Source organism: Triturus cristatus, chromosome 7, assembly GCF_964204655.1.
Source record: "Triturus cristatus chromosome 7, aTriCri1.1, whole genome shotgun sequence".
NCBI classification, from domain to species: domain Eukaryota; kingdom Metazoa; phylum Chordata; class Amphibia; order Caudata; family Salamandridae; genus Triturus; species Triturus cristatus.
Genome location: NC_140590.1, coordinates 1,382,859,754 through 1,382,879,472, shown reverse-complemented (window position 1 = coordinate 1,382,879,472; position 19,719 = coordinate 1,382,859,754). Strand labels below are relative to the sequence as shown.

General features: G+C 47.1%; 1 protein-coding gene across 2 annotated transcripts in view; it reads left to right on the top strand.

Annotated features, from left to right (window-relative positions):
* NCOA6 (nuclear receptor coactivator 6) overlaps nucleotides 1-19,719 on the top strand; it is a 389,704-nt gene that overhangs the window by 311,221 nt on the left and 58,764 nt on the right. For both annotated transcript variants that reach the window (XM_085619104.1, XM_085619103.1), the window contains exon 12: nucleotides 19,296-19,332. In XM_085619104.1, the coding sequence (XP_085475230.1) occupies nucleotides 19,296-19,332 (37 nt within the window). The remainder of the gene's footprint in view (nucleotides 1-19,295; nucleotides 19,333-19,719) is intronic.

Genomic DNA, 19,719 nt, shown 5'->3' with positions numbered 1-19,719 from the left:
GTCACCCTTGGAATGAGGGAGAAAAGGTCTGCGAATTGTCCGAGCAGCTGGCGGCAGTCGTCGGCCTGCTGGGGAGTGAGGGTGTCCGACAGTTTCACACCCTCCACGGAACCGTCCAGTTCTTTTGTGCACAGGAGATCGGGCAGGGGTTCAGTGTCCTCTTCTGCCCCCTCATCGGTGGCCAGTAGCAAACTCAGTTCTGTCCTTACGAAGTGGGGCTTGAGACGGTTTACGTGGAGGACCCGGAGGGGGTTCCGTGGGGATTGTACGTCGACCAGATACGTGACCTGGCTCTTCCGTTCGACCACCTTGAATGGACCAGTCCATTTGTCTTGTAGGGCGCAGGGTCTCACCGGAGCCATGACCCAAACCTGCTGGCCCGGCTGGAACTCGACCAAGGTTGCGTTCTGGTCATACCAGCGCTTCATTTCTTCTTGGCTGGCCTCGAGGTTAGCCTCTGCAAGTTCCCTAAACTTCCTCGTCTGGTTGCGGAGCGCCAGGATGTAGCGGAACACATCTGGGGGTGTCCCCCGGGGGCTTGTCTCCCAGCCCTCTTTGACCAGGCTTTAGGGGCCCTCGAACGGGATGTCCGTACAGCAGTTCGAAGGGGCTGAACCCCAGAGACTTTTGGGGAACCTCCCGGTACGCGAACAGGAGGCAAGGGAGGAGGACGTCCCACTTCCGGCGCAGGGGCTCTTCGAGGCCCAGGATCATTCCCTTCAGAGTTCGGTTGAAGCGCTCCACCAGGCCGTTGCCCTGGGGGTGGTAGGGGGTCGTGAATTTATACGTGACTCCGCACTGCTGCCACAGGGACTTTATGTAGCGGGATATAAAGTTCGTGCCGCGATCACTCACAACCTCGTGGGGAAATCCGACCCGGGAGAAGATCCCCATGAGAGCCCCCCGGCCCACCACGGGAGCCGTCACGGTGCGGAGGGGGATGGCCTCGGGGTAGCGGGTGGCATGGTCCACCAGGACGAGGATGAATCTGTGGCCCTGGGCGGTCTTCGGATCCAGGGGTCCCACGATGTCGATGCCGACCCGCTCGAACGGGGTACTTACAACGGGGAACGGTTGTAAGGGAGCTTTGCGTTTTCCGCCACTCTTCCCACTGCCCTGGCACGTGAGGCAGGACTTGCAGTGTGTTTCTACATTCGCTCGCATCTTGGGCCAATAGAAGTGGGTCACCAATCGCTGGTATGTCTTGTCTTGGCCTAAGTGTCCTGCCAAGGGTACATCGTGGGCCAGGCCCAGGAGGAGGCTCCGGAACCGCAGGGGTACCACCAGTACTCGTGCTGCGCCTAGCTCGGCTGACTTTTGCTCGCTGTAGAGGAGGCCATTGTCCCAATAAACCCAATGGGTTCCGGTTTGATCCCCGGCGACCTGGGCTTCGGCTTGTTGTCTAAGTCCCTCGAGGGAGGGGCAAGTGGTCTGTTCCTGGCAGAACTCTTCGCGGGAGGTCCCCCCTTCGCAGTGCCACTGGGCCAACTCGGGCAGTTCTTCGGGTTCCATCGGGGCCTCTGGGGCGGAAGGTTCCGGTCCTTCCCCTGGGTTAGTGTCTCCCTCTTCCTCGGAAGGAGGGTTGTCTGCTTCTGGTAGGGGGTCCCTGTTCTCGGGGAAAGTGTTCGGTAAGAGGGCTTCACCGCCCTTGGAGGGGGCCACTCGTGCGGTCATGGAGCGCGTGGTGGCGCAGACCCATTCCGGTAGGCCCATCATCTCTAGGTGGGCTCTTCGTTCTACCTGCCCCCACGGGGAATTTTCCAGGTCGTTGCCCAGGAGGCAGTCTACGGGCTGCGAGTTCCGGACCGCTACCTTCAGTTCTCCGGAGACCCCTCCCCACTCGAAGGCCACCAGGGCCATCTGGCAGAGGCTCTCAGAATTGTCGGAGGATACGACCGGACAGAGGGCCCCGGCTAGGATCTGGTCTTCGGAAATTAGGCTGCGGTGGACCGCGGTGACACTTGCCCCGGTGTCGCGAAGGCCCTCGACTCGGTGGCCGTTGATAGTCACCTGCTGTCGGTATTTCTCTGTGTTGGCGGGCAAGGGTGTCCCGGGGACCATCTCTCGATCCCCAAGGGAGACCAGGGCCATGGCCGCCGGTTCCCATTCCTCGGAGTCTTCCATTTCTTCCCCCAGAGCCACGGAGGCCATCTGCCGGGTCGTGGGGTTGGTCGTTGTGGTTCGCTGATACTGGGGACACTGGGGGTCATTGGCGTAGTGTCCGGGCTGCTGGCAGCGGAAGCAGGTGATCCTAGCTCGTGGACCTGGTCGTCCTGGGGCTCCGGTGCTGGCTGGAGACTGGGCCGAACCCGCCGCTGGTGGGCTGCTGGGGGGGCTGGTGGAGGACCCCCCGGCAAAGTCTCTTGGTCGGCCGTGGTTCCCTCCGCCCCTCTGGCGGGGGGGACCCTGACTGTTGCGGCCGTAGTCCCCCACGGGGCCCCGGGTGGCCCGGGTGTTCACCCAACGATCAGCCTCAGCAGCCAGCTTCCTAGGGTCGGTGAGTTTACTGTCTAGGAGATGCTGGCGCAGTTCTATAAAGCAATTGGCCGCTAAATGTTCCCAGGCGATCAGATCGAACAGTTCTTCGAAGGTGGAGACCTTGCTGCCCTTGATCCAATCGTCCAGAGCTCGGCTGTAAAAGTTCACGTATTCGACCCACGTGGTGCCCGGTATCTTTTTGCAATCTCGGAACCGTTGTCGGTACATTTCGGGGGTGAGTCCGTACCGGCCCACGAGGGCTTCCTTCATGTGGCTGTAGGAGTTCATGACCGCGGAGGGCAGATCGAGCAGAGTGTCCCTTCCTTCGCTTAAGAACCGGCCCCATAGGCCAGCCCCCCAATCCTTCTGCGGGACTCGGTGAGAGGTCATGGCGACTTCGTAGGCTTTAAACCACTGCTGGATATCATCGTTCTTATAATACTCCTTGACCACATCCTTGGGGATGTGGACTTTGGTTTCCCCGGCGGGAGCGGGCTGGGGATTCCCGGGCGGCTGTGACTTTTCGTGTCTAGCCCGCCACTCAATTTCCTTCAGGCCGCGTTCATGTTCTAGCTGGAGTTTCTTTTCGTCGTGCTCCCTTTGGAGTCTCTTCTCTTCGAGTTCCCCTTGTAGCCGTAACTGCTCGACGGCTAACTTCTTCTCTGCCAGTTTTATCTCTCCCTCGATTTTTAGTTTTGCCAGTTCCAGTTCGTGGTTGCGGCTTCTCTCTCGGTCCGCTAGTTCCTCGGAGGACAGGTTCCCCTCTGGCCCGTTGTTTCTCGCCGGGGTGCTTGTTTGTTCATGGGTAGAGTCTCTTTCCGTTTGGGTCGGGTGCGCCCCTGTCTCGACCCAGGCTTTCAGTACCTTCTGGTAGTCTTCCTTTGTGCTCAGTCCGGTGGTAGCGATGCCAAGGTCTTTGCAAAACTGTTTTAGTTCTCTATGCGTGTAATAGTCCAATTGATCTTCTCGGAACGGTGAGCTTATTTCGGTACCTGTGGCACCCAGGGAGGTTTCTCCTTCCATTTCTGTTTGGTAGTGCGTCAGTCGTTTACTGCACGCTCTCTTTCGGTGTCGGCTCGGATCCCGTCGTCTGCCACCAAATGTTGGAAAGGCGTCCGCCGGAAGGGGGTTCGATACACGTCTTGCCCACCCCTTTGACCCACCTCTCCCAAGTAAGCCGAACCAGGCGCGCACACCCTGATCTGCACTGTGAACAGAGGGACACCACACGTATTCTTTGTAGGACGATAAGTTCTTTTATCGATGATTTCAGGGATCTTTATGACCCAAAGGCAAATAGTACAGCAGTGGCACGACGTACCACCAATCAGTCGTGGGGAATGGGGGGTAGCGGGACAGTCTTTCAAGATAGTGTCTCTGCGAAATACCCTGCGGAAGCTCACAATCCTCGAGCTGGAGGGTGTCGTGTCTCTGGGCGATCTCTTATCGAGTCGTCCTCAAGGGGAGCGCCGCGAGTCTCTCAGCAGGCACAGGTGGTCGGAGTTCAGGAGCCGCGATTCCGTCCGCAGGGCTCAGATGGTTCAACAGCTGGGGGGCCGCGAGTCACTCAGCAGGCCTAGGTGGATCAGGGTTCGGGAGCCGCGACCTCGTCCGCAGGGCTCAGATGGTTCAATAGCAAGAGGCCGCGAGTCACTCAGCAAGCCCAGGTGACTTCAGCGTTCAGGAGCCGCGACAGCGTCAGCAGGCTCAGATGGTTCCAGGTCTTCTCTGTCCTTGTTCCTCCGGCACCCCTTGTTATACTCCGCTGGTTCTTTGAAGTCCGGAGTGCTCGCAGAGGGGGGACTGGGGTGACGGAGGGGGTTCGGCGGGATTTCCTGCCGCTCACTTCTTTGGTCTTTTCAGGTGGGTCTGGGAGGGACCCCAGACGCTCGGTAGGGGAGGCGCCTGCTCCCCAGGGGCCTGGTGGCCGATTGAGTCCTCCCGGGGAAGGCGACCCGAGGTGTGACTGGGCTGGCGCCTCTGGGTCTGGCTCGAGGGTTCCCGCTCCCTCGGTTGGGCATGCGTGGTAGGGTGTTGAGTCCGTCAGGTCTCTGGCCGGCCCGTGGATCGGGGGTGGCTGGGGCGGCCGGAGTCGGGGATGTCGTGTCTTGAGGGTGGTTGCAGGTTGGCGGGACGATGGAGAGGGCAACGCCGTGAGGCCGGTCTCACACCTGATAAATTAGGTTATGGCACTGTTGGGTAGCATGCTGTCTGTAGAAGTATACAAAGCAGTGTCTTTATGAAGATCAGTAAATACTTTCACAAAGCACAAATATTTAGATTAGAGAGAGAACACGGGCGAAAGAGCAACGTGGAGGGTGAGGAGATGCACACAGGTGAGACAGCAACATGAGTGCTGGTGAGCGAGAGACAGGCAAGAGAAGGTAACATAGAGATGGAAGAAAAACACAGGTGGGAGACAGCTGGAAAACACATGTACTCTCATGGAGTGCTTTAACAAAAAGTAGGTTCCTAAAACTAAGCAGGGAAAGCATAAAAACCAGCCAATCAAAGAGATGTTAATGAGGATATGCTCAATGGGAGGGACATACACAAGATGGACAGTCTGAAACAAGCACAGTCATCCAATAGTAAGTAAGAGTCACAGTAAAGCCAATCAATGGGCAGGCTCCAATCCCCTGTTGTTCTTGGTAAGCCCACGATATGTTTTTTTGCAAAGACACGTCTTGCGCTGTCTGGTAGGATTGTCCTAAAAATCGCATTCCTTTCTTTATTAGCTACTAATAGATCCCCACCCTATTGGCAACACGTTCTATAAGTTTCCAAATTGCACAGACTACGAAATGAAAGCAGTTGCTGTGTTCCTTTGGATTTTGGGGCATTTTTCAGTTTTTTGCCTCTTGGAAGGCGTGTTTCACCCATATGACCTCTCCAGTAATGATTGGTCCCAAATTATTACCTCCATTTTTATCAATTTTATTTTAGAATTTCAAATGGAAGTCTACGTCTCAAGACTACTCTAGTCTTCACATACAACATGAATGTGTACATGTGTATTTGTCACCTTTGGTGAGCAATATTACATCGTTCAGGAAACATTTGACAGATTCATTAGTATCCTTAAAATACAATACATTGCTCTCACAAAAATAAATTGGGTCGAAGCCAGATTCTGCTAACTTAATATGAACCATGCATTTTTATAAAGGTGATGGGTGTCCTTGACTCCAGATGTAATTCCATTTGGTATGTGTAAATCGGAGTCCGGAATCCGGATTGAACACTGACAAACTCAACAACATAATACAGAGGAGAGGATATATAGTCACCAAAATGTTACTGTTCAAACACCTCAAATGGATTTCCTTTCCTAAAGTTTCTATTCTGTTTGTGGACCAAATAAAAAACCACAGAGACCTCCATTGGGACGACTTTCTCGACAGCAATATACATCTCACGACGTTAAATGCTGACGCAAGTTGTAGCGATTTTTAATCTCAGTATGGCCAACAAGGCCTTGCATCTTGCAAGAAAATTTAGTTTATTTTCATTTAGAGCAAGCAATACTTTTAATTTAGAACACTTTGATCAAGACTGTGATATGAAGTATAATAATAAGGTATTTATAAACCGCTGATTCCCAGTTCATCCTCTTTGCTTGTGTTTCACTGGTGTCTCAGTTACCTACAGATATATCAAGAGATGAGGCAGATGATGAAACTGAGGATTGCCGTCATAAATCCGATATCCTCTCTCTTACCGTTTTATGCACTCATCCTTCAGTCTCGCAATGAAGATGAGCAGTGACAATTGACAATACCAGCTGTTGCAGACTACACCACACCATAGAAAATCCAGGAACCCCTACGTCAACTTCCATTTGGCTATCTAATAAAGTGCATGCTGCCGACTGAACCTCTTCGGTGAACTAGCTCTCCCATCACACATCGAAAAGCGATTTAAGGAAGGTTTCTTGACATTTTCAGCAGTGTTGAATTCTATAATATGATTCTATATGAATGTAATTCACTATCTCCAGTAAGTGCTTTTTATTTGTTCCACACTTCGGAGATTATCAATGATGGAAGAGCGATGCAGAGCAGGAGCATAGTAAAAATAGCTAAGTATGTTGGAAATGTGCCTAGTTGCACAATGTGGAGTAAGCAACATTTTATAGTGGACGCAACTGGTAGACTTCCTCACTTCTGAAACATGGTCTCATTTGCTTATCTGAAATCTAAGTGCAACTTCTACTTTATGGGCTTTTTTTAACAGGGCAAGTGTTAATTGAGTAATGTGTGCATTTAAGGGGCTTACAGAGCCCAACCCACTACTGAAGGTGCGCTGCAGGATAGTTCGGGTAGGGCAGAGCAAGCATCGATGGTAATATATACATTTTGTGACCTAATTGCGTTTGAAGAATAAGGCTTACTGTGGAGTCAAAAGTACTCATTTAGTTGTGTAGAGAGCTATGATATTGCCTTATTGCCACTTCTGTGCACTAAGCAGATGATAGCCAGACAGTGGGTCTAGCTGAGCCTTACTGTGTTTTTTCCGTTGCTGGAGCTGCCTTCAAGGTATAAGTGCAAGGGCTTTGGTTTTTGTCTGATTGACTAGCAGGCATATGCAGTGTTTTGAGACCCTCTGCTTTTATTTTTTGTTTTGTGTTTTTTAACTTGGAGTGCTTACATGATGCAGAGATTGTGGATGGAGGTAAAGAGAGGTACGTGGGTCAAAAAAGAGGGGCATACTTGTAATTTCGGTCCCTCATATGGTTGGGACAGCCTAAAGTCAGCTTCTCAATTTTGATCTGGTTGCGCAGAAGGTAGCTTTCCAACATCCACTTTTTAATGTACGAGATGCATTGCTATAACTCTGTGCAAACATGAGTATCTGTAAGGAAGGTAGTCATTTGGAACCAATCATTACCGACGGTTTTATTAGGCAGCAGCTATATAGTTCTGTTTCATGGGCAGAAACATTGACAACTGTGTAGTAGACTAGTATTGTAGGTCTTGCTGCTTACAAACTGGTTTATTAAGCAGCGACTCTCATGAATAGATGCTACAAGAATGGAGATAGTGGAAATTCTTGCAGTGTCTCCATTGCAGATGTTTCTTCATCATTGTGTATCAGTGAGGTTCTTTTTCAACCGATTGTAACAATTGCATAACGAGCACTGTAAAGACTAGTAATGTTCATTAATTCGTGTTTCTGGCATTGTGTTTTTGGGGGATTGCTGAAGGTAATTTGTTGGACATGGAAAGAGGTTTCATCATGCCTTCCATTTTTGAGATTCACTTTATTAACAGTTACCTTTTCCTCTTCAAATTGATGTGAAAGAACTCTCATCTCATATTCATGACTGTCAACGATAGTCATCACAAAAGTCAAAATTACACTTTCAGCCAGTTGTTCCTACAGGTCACAACCTGTGACCCCTAAACCTTTGCCACCTCCTCCTGAAGAAGTTGAGCCTCTCACTGCTTCTTACTTGGACCAGTCGTAACTGACCCTCTTCCTGTCTTTCCTGAAGCATCCAAACAGGAGAGTGATGAATCGGCTGTCTCTGATGATTACTAAAGTCAACATCAGAGTAATGATGATGGATTCAACCCAGATCTGTGCCTGAGGGTCAGTCTCTGAAAAGTTTCAGCCTTCCATCCATCATCTCCTTGTGTTTGCTAGGTTACAAATGAAGACAAGGCAGTACTAAGGAGGGACTAACAAACCTATTAACGAATCAGAAGCCAGCATAACGAAGGGCAATTACACAAGCCGATGAGAAATATGAGCGGAGAGTGGGCAGGCCTTCTTTCCATACTCCATTACATCATGCCGCAGAGCAGCGCATGCGCTGCCCAGGCTCGACCTAAAAAACATCTTGTTATCTGTCAGTCTGTCTGTGAGCATCCTGACAGAACAAAGCAGAAGGAAATATGTCTTGTGCAAAAACTTTATTGCACTTCAATATAGGCCTAGTAAAAAAATTCAAACGGGCAGCTCACATATTCATAGTGTTGCCGGCCATGATGCCATTGTGCGTTCTTCTAGCCCCTCATTGTCGTTTGCAGATGCGCCTTCTGAAAATACAGTTAGACCCAGAGTAGCTAAAAGACAACAGACGTTGAGATGAGCCTGCAGTAACATCTACGCTCATAAAGAAAGCACTTTTGTGGTGGATGTTGGAACAGCACCATTGCACAGGTAGATCTGCTTATTCAAAACTCACAGCTTCATTTTATTGCTTCCCTACAAGCATGAGACACCCCTATGCAAGAGAGTGCAGTCTTGTACCAACAAGTGTATTCTCTCCATATAAAGGTGTTAGACCTGAGAGTAGTAAATAAATGTACAGATTTAAGGCAACCAAAATGTAGACCATAATTAATGCTCTTACATATATAATAATTCTCAGAAAGAACCAAAGAACAACGCTAAATTTATCAAAAATACAAAAATTAGCATTTATTAAATGTTTAGACAATGGAAAAGATTGAAAATCATTCATTCACTTTCATATCCACCTGAGAGTAGTTACACTGCCACATGTTCAGAACCAAGACATATTAATAAGGAAAACCAGTATGACGAATTTACATTACATGGTCAAGCAATAAGGAAATCTCAAATTACACAATGCCTGTGTTATTGAGTATTCTGCCCAGAGGTACTGTAGAATGTGTACAGGACTACAGTGTGTAGGCAGATGGTCTCAGCAGAATGACATAGTGTTTCAGAAATGGGGAACTCCTTAATAAGATCTGTTCAAATCGCTAAAGAATACTTAGTGTCCACTCTTCGCAAGCAGGTGGTGTTGTCCAGGAACCCAAGAGGTAGCAGCTTAGATGCCATGATGAGGGATATTTGTTTACATCTTCCAGCAATTCCACTGTCTCCCACGATCCTATAGAAAGTCATACCAAGGTTCTCATGTCTCATCCAGTTGGCCCCTGCATGGGCCAGACATTTCTGGTACACAGTCTGGTGAGACGTATTGGTGGACACACTTATCTATTTAAAGGCATATTCTTGCCTACTGATTAAAGGTCACAGCCAGGTGTTCCATCAAACCCAGCGTCCCTCCAAATAACCGCTTGGCTGATTCAGCCATAGAATTTGGATTGTGAAATAAACCTGTGGAATGTCTTAGATTCCTGAGGGCAGCAAAGGCTGATTCTACGAATTGAACTTGCACTCTGAAGTGGAAGAGGTTCCGCATCTGGGCAGATGTGTACTCCTGAGTCCACTCCATGAGCCCTTAAGATTTCCTTCCACGAACTCCAATTAGCTGGAGCTGGACGTTCTAACTCTTCCAGTTGAAAGTTCATCTGCAGCTATCTCACCATCTTCATTTAAACCCCTTCTTTTTCTGCAAGAATAATAAATGAATATGTTAGAGGATTATTCAGAATTTTTCTCCACTGCCCAAACAGTCCCCTACTTTAGATTGGTTACTTGTATTGGAGGCTCTTTTAAGATGATCTTTCAAACCTACCCTCAAGTCTTTGTGGCAGATGATCCTATGGATTACCTTTTTCCTGCTGGCAATAGCCTCCGCCAAATGATTAGGGAAAATTCAAACCTGTCTGGTACAACCTCCCTTAATTATGTTCTCTAAGGATAAGGTAATTTAAAACACCAATCCATGCTTTATTTTAGAAGTCCTTTTGTCATTTCACCAGGAACAAAAAGTTTGTTTCCTAACTTTTTAGGTCAAGCCTAGGTAGGCAGCATGCATGTGCTGTCTGAAAGAAATGCTGTTTCCTGAATATGTTCAAGTTCATTAAATAATTGCTAAGTTACTTAAAACCATCGCAGTAAAGTTGTGACAGATAAAATTGCATATTGCTGTGTGTTAAGTCATTTAAAAGAGCCATTTTAGACAGAACATGTAGAGTTCAAGGTTTAAAATTTTGTCTTTGAACACATAGTGGAGGGTATCAGTTTTATAGATACGATTTCTAAAATTCCATGACCTGGTTCTGCTGCCTATTGGAAGGTCCCACTTTTCCTAATAAGAATGTTGTAAGTACATAGTATGCAGTTTAAAGTGTTTTTTTGGGGAAAAGTGGATCTTCCATTGTGCCTACGTTGCAGATTGACTCAGCATGTTTGGGGGAGTTGTGTTGTGGGTCAATCTTTTCTCAGCCATCAGCAGAAATTTGACGAAGCGACAGTTCAGCTGAGGGTCCCCTGAGGCAAAGCAGGCCAGGACCGCCTACCCTCTCGAACAAGTTCACCTTTGGTTGAAGACCCTGGTCAGTAGCTGACTCCTTTCATCTTGCACCGTTTTACAAGAGCAGACTAGATGTAGCAGGTCTTCCTTCTTGATCCCAAAGAGGAGGCAGGCATCGGGGAGATGTCCACACAGCCAGGGTGCTAGATGGTCTTTTACGGGTAGTAACCCAAGCTGATATCTTAAGAACTGCAGCTTGATGAAGGCTAGATACCCGGTAGCATAATACTTTTGTAGAGCGAGACCTTTATAGTTAAGTGTCATCCACCCATTTTCTCTGTTTGATAGGGCGGCTTTGTCCTCATTTACAGATTGATTTTTTAGTGTCTTCCAAACCAGACGCTTACATGCCAGTAAGCTAATGGGCATACCCCAGAGTTGTGTGAGGCCTATGAGGTTGAGTGTTTCTTGCAAGTAAGCTCTTGCCAGCAACGTGTTGTGATCCTGTAGCTCTTTCCATAGCATGTGATTTTAAGTATTTGGATCGGCGTCTGGATCTTGTTCCAGCATATTAAATGTGCTCTGCGCATGGCTAGCTCCTGTTTCATCAAACCAAATTCCAGCCTTATCTGTGCTGGTGAGGTGTAGCGTGGCAGTGGGAAGATGATTCTGTAAGCCCGAACCACTGAGGCATCTAATGTAGTAGCATCCTGACCTCTTAAACATTTGCTTCCGTAGGAGATTGTTGGTAGAAGTTTAGCTAGCACTACTTCGTAGTGGGGCTTCAGTGAAGAGCCAACAAGTTTTTTTCATCAGGTTTTTAAGTGCTATAGCCAGAGCCGGCCCTTTCCTTTGCATCACCTCTTTCTGGGCTGTGAGAGTGCCTTTCTTATCAATGATGACCCCGAAGTATTTGTATTCCACTGTGCTTTCGAGCCTGGTGTTTGAGTTATCTTATTTGTGTAAGCCATGGTTTGTGTTTAATCAAGGTTGTCAGGCCATTGGCAAGAGAATAGGCATTAATGTTGCCCAGCAGCCGTTGTCGTCCCCACCCGGGTGCGACTGACCAGAACCACGTCATTGGCATAGAGAAAATTGGATATCGTCTTGCTGCCTAATTTGGGAGCTTATGAGTTACAATCTTGTAGTTGCTCGGTCAGGTCTGTCAAAAAAAGGGTTGAAGAGGGTCGGTTCCAAGATGCATCCCAGTTTTTAACCGCAAGTGATTGGGATTTTTCTGGAGAGATGCTTTGCTATATAGAATTTGACGTGTACCCATGTGTTACTATGGAGCGTATTCAGCATGTTAAGCAGGTATTGTGGTATTCTACAGCTTAATAGCTTCAGCCACAACCGCCCGATTGACTCAGTCAAAGGCTGCTTTGAAATCAATGTAGCAGAAGAATAGCTAGTGTGTTGGAAGCACAGGCAGCATCCATTAGAAGAGAGATTTTCAGAATGTTTGTGATCGTGCTAGATGTTTTTGAGAAGCCAGTCTGGTTATATGGTATAATGGCGTTCCTGGAGGCCCATGCAGTTAGCCCTTTGTTATAATCTCTCTCTGTTTTCTCCTTGGTACGTTCCACCTCCCCCTCCCTTTCCCTGTACCTTGGAATGCTCCGCTGGAGCTTATGTTGGAATGTTGTGAAATGACAGTTGTTGAGGAGAGTTGGATGGCCAATAAAGTAATGCTTTCAACCTGCTCCGTTTCCTGCGCTTTCCTTTTTGCGACGAGTTACTGCGAAGGGGGCAGTTTTGGCCATTTCCCCTCTGTGTGCTCTCTCCATTTACAATAATGGAAGAAGAATACTACGTTGAAACAGAATTGAACTATCTTACCTTTAGATAAGTAGAGGAGCAGCATCCAGCGTACAGAATTCTACGTGGACTCATATGGCAGAGGTCAGACTGGGCACAAGTGAGAGGTTTTGCAAGTACGAGAGAGTTTCAAAACATCCTTGAAGAATTGTGCCGGCAGTGCTGCAGAGTCAAAAACTCACGGCGTGGCAGTGTAGCGGTGAGTCCCTTGCTATGATCCTTCACGTACGTCAGTGAAACATGGGCGGTGGCATCGCGGACTCCTGATTGTGTGTGGCTAAGGTATAGCTGGTTGCCGGGCCATGGGGTCGCTTGAGTGAGCCATCGCGTGTTGTGGAACCAGCGGGAGCAGACTCTGCTTTTCACCATTGTGTGGAGAGCTTTACACTGCCGCATGTGTGAGGCGATGAGGAGCGAGTAAGTCAACGCCTGCAGGGAGTCCTGACCGCGACGAGCGCTCCTCTCAGTCCTGCGTATTTGAGGCAGCGTTGTGAGCGTGTGCGAACAGGTGCCGTGAGGAGACACGATTTCCCTGTTTATGCGCAGTTGCCTGGCAGCGCCCTCAGTGCTCGTGTTTGGCCTTTTGAGTCAATCCGACTCGTGAAGAAGCTTCCGGTTACCATAGCAAGTTAGTCCTTCCAGCTGACAGCGATATGAGATGTTGCAGTGAGGAGACACCGCTCCATGGGGTGTGCGTGCAAGTATCGTCAGCGATCGTAGGTACTTTCTCCCTCCACTAGAGGAAGTAGAGTGGGGGCTTTTCATCCGGATGAGGATTTGGGTGTAAAAAGTGTCATCTGCATATGTACTAGAGAAGCACAGTAAGTACATTACAGCATACTTTTCCATGGTATTTTAGGCAAATGACATTGTCCAGTTTTGGAGACCTTTTTTGAACTCCCTGAACCTGGCACACGGATTTTCAATTGAAGGTTAGGGAGCAGTGCTGCTTTTTGTGCAAGGTTTGTGCTGCCATCCTTCCTGGTTCTACCACATTACTGGGCTTTAGAGAGTGCAACTAACCCGTTCAACAGGAATTTTCCACTGGGTCACTGACTTCCAGACCATCTTTTCATCATCGCGACTGTTGGGTAACCCTATATAATACCATGATGGCTGCGGCAAGCATGATCCAACCACTTTAATTTCTAAATGAAATAGGAGAACCTGAGATATGCTGGAAGGAATGGGTCAAACTTTTTGAGTCGTACCTTATTGCCATAGGGGGTGAACGGTTCACTTCCATGCGCAAACAGCACATACTCCTTCACAATTTGGGTGTACCGGGGCACAAAATTCGTGAAACTTTGCCCGAACCAGAAAACTTCAATGGTGAGGCAGTTGAAGGTATGGACGTTTTTGCTACTACCATGATAAAGTTGGAGACACACTTTGGGGACAAAATAAATGTAGTGTTGGAACGGCACACATTTTTCAACAGGTCCCAGGGAAAACAAGAGTCAGTTACCAACTATGTTGCAGCGTTGAGAGGTCTCACCCAATTGTGCAAATTTGGCAACTTGACAGACTTTGATTAGAGACCAATTGGTGCGGTGCACTAGCAATTTACGCATCCAAGAAAAACTGTTAGCCAAGAGTCCCAGTCTTCGGGAAGCTGTGAGTATTGCTCAATCAGTAGAACACACTGCCAAATGCGTTAAAGTGGTAGCTAATATTCAAGATGAAGTGGAGATGAGTGGAATAAATAAGGTGCAAAATAATGTGTACAAACCTCCAGGCAATGAAAGAAATGACAGATGCTACAGGTGTGGTAGTGGCAACCATCTTGCTAACAACATAAATTGCCCAGCTAGGAGCGTTATTTGCAAGAAATGCAATAGGAGGGGACCTTTTGCAAGGGTGTGCAGAGAAGGTGAACCCCATCATGGCGAGGGTGTGAGTATAGAGGGTACCATGAGTAAAGAAATAAAATGTGTCATGCCCAGTGAGGGGAAGTACATTTTCCAACTTAAAGAAAATACTGGTACTGTAATGTAATTTATCCCAAATGTGAGGTGAAGTTGAACAACAAATTTGTTACCATATTTGTCGTCTCACGTTCTTCTTTTACATTATTGAACTGTAGAGATTTCGAATGCATAGACAACCACGGAAGCAAAGCTTTGCAGGAACCCGACATCTTCCCCACAGGCTATAACAAAGAACCCATACCCCTCTTGGGTATGAAAGAGATGCAGATCGAATTCAAGGGGAGAAACACCGTAGGCAAAGTGTATATCGTAGAGACAGGATCAAATTTGTTAGGGTAGCAGCACCAAAAAGAACTGGGTATCATCCTAAACCCCAATAAGAAAGAACAAGTTCTGCTGACTGATGACATTTTGCCCAATGCCAACATCTGTGATGAGTTTCCAAAACTGTTCGAAGACAGGTTGCGACTCCTTTGTGATTTCCAGCACAGAATTCAACTCAAGGTAAATGCTAAACCAGCTGTACACAAGTTGCGTCCAGTACCACACCAAATGAGGGAGACTTTGGAAAGAGAGTTGAAAGATTGTGCACGATGGGGATCATACAACCGGTAGACATGTCTGAATGTTTGGCGCCCATTGTAATCGCAGCCAAGGCCAGTGGGGTGGGCATCCGTTTGTGTGTGGACTTACAAAGCCTCAACAAGAACATCTGGGTCTAGAGGTACCCACTCCTCAACATAAATGAGATGCTCAGCACCATGGGTCAGGCAAAATTCTTTAGTGTCATTGATCTGTCTATGGCTTACCATCAGGTAGACCTGCACCCTGACTCAAGGCCCCACACTGCTTTCATAACCACCCAGGGAGCTTACATGTTCAAGAGGATGCCTTTTGGGCTGGCATCCGCTGCAGCGGTATTCCAGAAGATCATGCCCCAGATCCTAAAAGACGTAGACCTTACAATGTGCTTCCAGGATGATATCCTGGTGTACAGTCGCACAGTGGAAGACCACGACTGCACCCTCAGACTTGTATTCAAGAAGCTGATGGATGCGGGGTTGACGGTGCAGAAGTCCCAAGTGTCAAATTAAGGTGACCTCAGTCGACTACCTTGGACATTCAATTTCCGAGCAAGGATTTAGACCAAAAAACAACCTTCTGAGATCTGTCAAAAACGCACCTTACCCTTAGAATAAGGATGAACTTAAGTCCTTCCTTGGTCTAATGGAGTACATGGCCAAGTACGTCAAGGATTTTGCTTCTAAGTGTGAACCTTTACGTTAGCTGTTAAAAAGGAACAAGGATTTTGATGGCATGACCAGCACAGGTGCACTGTAGATACCCTGAAGGAAGAGATATTATATTCTCCTGCATTAGACACTTTTGACCCCACAAAAAAGAAGATCTTTACCACCGATGCATCCAAAAAGGGGCTAGGGGCCACCCTTTCACAAAGAGATGGGAAGGGAAAAAAAGATAATTGCCTTTGCTTCCCGGTGCCTTTCTAAGGCAGAGAGTAATTACTCTGTAATTGAAAAGGAGGCACTGGTATGTTTCTGGGCAGTAAAGCATTTAAAGTTTTTGCTGTGGGGTTTGAATTTTACATTTCGTACAGACCATAAGCCACTCACTTTCATCTTTACGGTGAAAGGGATGGAAAACTGCACTGCCCGGCTAGGAAAATGGATCTTGGGACTGGAGAATTTCAACTTTAGAGTTGAATATGTCCTTGGTGAGGACAACAAAATTGCCGATAACCTGTCGAGCGCTCCTTCGCAAACTGAACAACCCGAAGAAATGTTAGACAGTCCCATCATGGTGGTGGACGAGCCAGCACTGACGGAAGAAGAATAGAAAAAAGGAATGGAAGAGGATAAAGACTTACACAATCTTAAAGCGATAATGAGGGAAGGATAGCCTAGCAAGTGCAGCGATCTAGAGGATAATCTCAAGGACTTCTGGAAAGTCCGATATGAATTGGGCACTATAGGAAACAGAGTATACCGTCAAAATATCATTGTACCACCAGTAAGCCTCAGAAATAGAATAGTGGAACTAGCACATGTAGGACACTTAGGGCGCAGCTTTACTAAAAAAAGAGTGACGAAGAAATTCTGGTTCCCTAGAACGGACGCTATGGTAGAGCAACTAGTGAAGGATTGTATTAGCTGTGCCAAGAGCGACAAATCAAATCCATACGCAAGGCACCTCTGTCCCCAGTTGAAGTACCCCAAAAGCCGTGGAGCAAGCTGGCCATGGACATCATCGGACCTATGGACAATTTGGGTATTCAGAAGAGGTTGATGTTAGTCTTAGTTGACTACACTTACCATTGGATCACACACAAATGTGTGCATCGCATCAACACCCGTCCCGTTCTTGAGTTCCTCAAGGACGTTTTCACGAAGGAGGCTATACTATCCTCCCTAGTCACGGACAATGGGGTACAGTTTACGTTGCAGCATATGATTGACTTTTTAGCCAAACTTAACATTAAGCATGAGAAGACTGTCCTGTACTGCTCCAAGGCCAATGGCCTGGTAGAGAGGACCAATAGGCTTATTAAGGAACACATTCAGCTAGCCTCTACAAATGGTTGGGAATTAGAATCATCCCTGCGTGACTGTTTGTGGGCAAATCACACCTCCCCCAATCTGGTAACAGGAATTTCCCCCTTTGTTTCCCTCAGGGGGAGAGAACCATGTACTAAACTTAACCCCAGTTGGCTGGAGGGTGGCAATGTGGCAAATCCCAATTATGTGGAAGCTAGTGAAAAGGTCAAACTGCACCAGGCGATATACAAGGTTGGGTATGTCAAAAAGAACAGACTCAAAGCTCCAGGGTGGAGGGTAGGCGATGTGGTGCAGGTGAAGAAGAGCGTTAAGGGCCCAAACAGCCAAAGCAAGTTCTACCCTCCCTGTCATATAGCCAAAACATTTAAAATTGTGGTCCTTCTTGAAAATGGACAATTTTGGAGCTGTGACAAGACTGTAAAATCTAATGTGTTTTCTGTTAGTAAATAAGGGAGATGTTTTAAAATCTATCTCTGTTTTCTCCTTGATACGTTCCACCTTCCCCTCCCCTTCTCCGTACCTTGGAATGCTCTGCTGAAGCTTGTGTTGGAATGTTGTGAGATGACAGTTGTTGAGGAGAGTTAGATGGCCAATAAAGTAATGCTTGGAACCTGCTCTGTTTCCTGCTCTTTACTTTTAACACTCATCAGTCACAGTTCCAGCAAATTATTTGGCGTCATTGTCAATCAAGGCGATTAGATGATAATTTGCTGGAACAAATCTGTCGCCTCTCCTGAAAATTGGGATATCATTGAACCTCTCCATGACGCAGGCAGAGTAATAGCGTTTCTGATCTGTGTAAACACCAATGTTAAAGTTTCTGCCCATAAAGCTGGATCATCTTTGAACACCACTGCAGGTATACTATTAGGACTTGGAGCTCCTTCCCTTCGACCTTTAGTTATTTGCTTTTTAATGTTCTCTACATCCACCTCGTGTGGTCCTTTGGCTTGTACTGCAGTTGTAGTCTCCCAGAGATCCTGAATATGAGCTTCAAGCACGCCTCTCGTTTGCCATTGGTTCTTTGTTGTGCTATTCAGAAATGCAGGCTTTTTATTGGTGCGTTTGTTGTAATTGTTCAGTTTTTGGGTGCTTGGTTCCCTCCCAGCGGAATTCAGAAATGGATCCCTCTGTTTGGCCATCTGCTCATCCTCCCAATGCATTCACACAGCTTGGTTCCCTCCCAGGTGATTTCGCTACGTGAGCCTTCTGGTTGGCCATCGCAGCACGTTCACGCTTCCTCCTGGTTTTATAAGCGTGCCTTTTTTTATGCATGCGCCTGCTTGTTACTTTTTTTTTACTTCTGCCGCACTTCATCTTGAATCATGGCGGCCGATTACAGAGGCCGCACGACTTTGTTTTGTTCTGCCCAGTGCCACACTAGCTTCTTAGTGCGGCGACAGACAACGCCACAGTTTACAGGTTGCTTTCTCAGCCCGTTGGGAAGGGTCAGAGTGACTTCATATTTGAACAATAAAAAGTATATCCTATGCCTATTAGGCACCGTGGTGTTTGATGTTGCTAAACAAATCCTCATTGATTTTGATGTATAATCGTTTTATGCATGTATCCCATAGACAAATGTCTTACAGACCTTTGAGGTTCTTTTGCACTCAAGCCCTAAAGCTCAGATTCTCCCCTCTGTTTTCATTATACAATGTGCCACTTAGTCATCTCAGAGTACTTCTTTAATTTTCAACGCGACTGTAGAGGACGCCGCAGTCGCAAAAAAATACTACAAGATATAGAGGGCAGCGGAGCACAAACATGAGTCACAAAGCTGTTTTCGGGAGATTGGCGCACAAAGAGCCTGTGTCTGAGAGCACCTTTTGGTCCGTTTCCACCTGACTCACCGAAGTTTGGGTCATAAAATAAGGTGGATTTGCTACATATAGTCTATGGCTAATTCGGTGTGGTTTCAGTGAATGTGTACACACACTCTTGATTACTGAGGGTTAGCACCCTGATGTCTAGGAATAATTTATGGATGTGAATCTGTGGGATGCTGGAGTTAGTAACTTTTTTCTTGTCCTGCTTGTCAGACTGTTTGATTCTTGCGAAATCACCATATCTCATTGTGCCTGAAATGAAAAATCTAGCTATGGATGTATTGGCTGAAAGTTTTTGCCTCATGCCCCATATATATTGTACGAACATATTAAAGGGAATACATCTGAGAATGTATGTTTCTTTGCAGTCCAACTTAGCATGTGCATGATTCTAAAAGCTTTCAAGAAGATTTCCGGTGCAATTAAGTCACTCTTCCTGTGTGAGTTCAAGTGTCTGACTATGCTTTACCTACATGCAGTAAATTTGGTACAGTATAATAATTTGCTCTTTTGTTTCTTGCAGCAATGGAGGTTAACAGCACATTAAGCACTGGTCAGAGGTAAGTCATAATGTTTTAGAGGTATTGCTTGGTGAGTTAGACTCCCTTATGCCTTAGTATTGTCCAACTTGTTTCCGGCCTCAACTTTTGTGTTACAGATCATTATCAGTTTCCTCTGTCCAACCGTTCATTTGAAGCACGCTATGCATGTAAGTGCCCAAAAACATATGACTGTCAGGTAAAGTCCCTGTGTACTGGCATCTTGGCATTCAGCCCACGTAGTACAAGGTGGCACACCTCAGTGCAGTTTCTCTCGGTCATTCTCAGTCTTGTGCCCCATTCCCCCTGTTAAATTTATGTGTAAATGGAGCGCATTTATAGTACCAAAAACATTTGACTTGATTTCAAGCACTACTGTTACTGAGTGATGACCATGCGTTGCTGAAA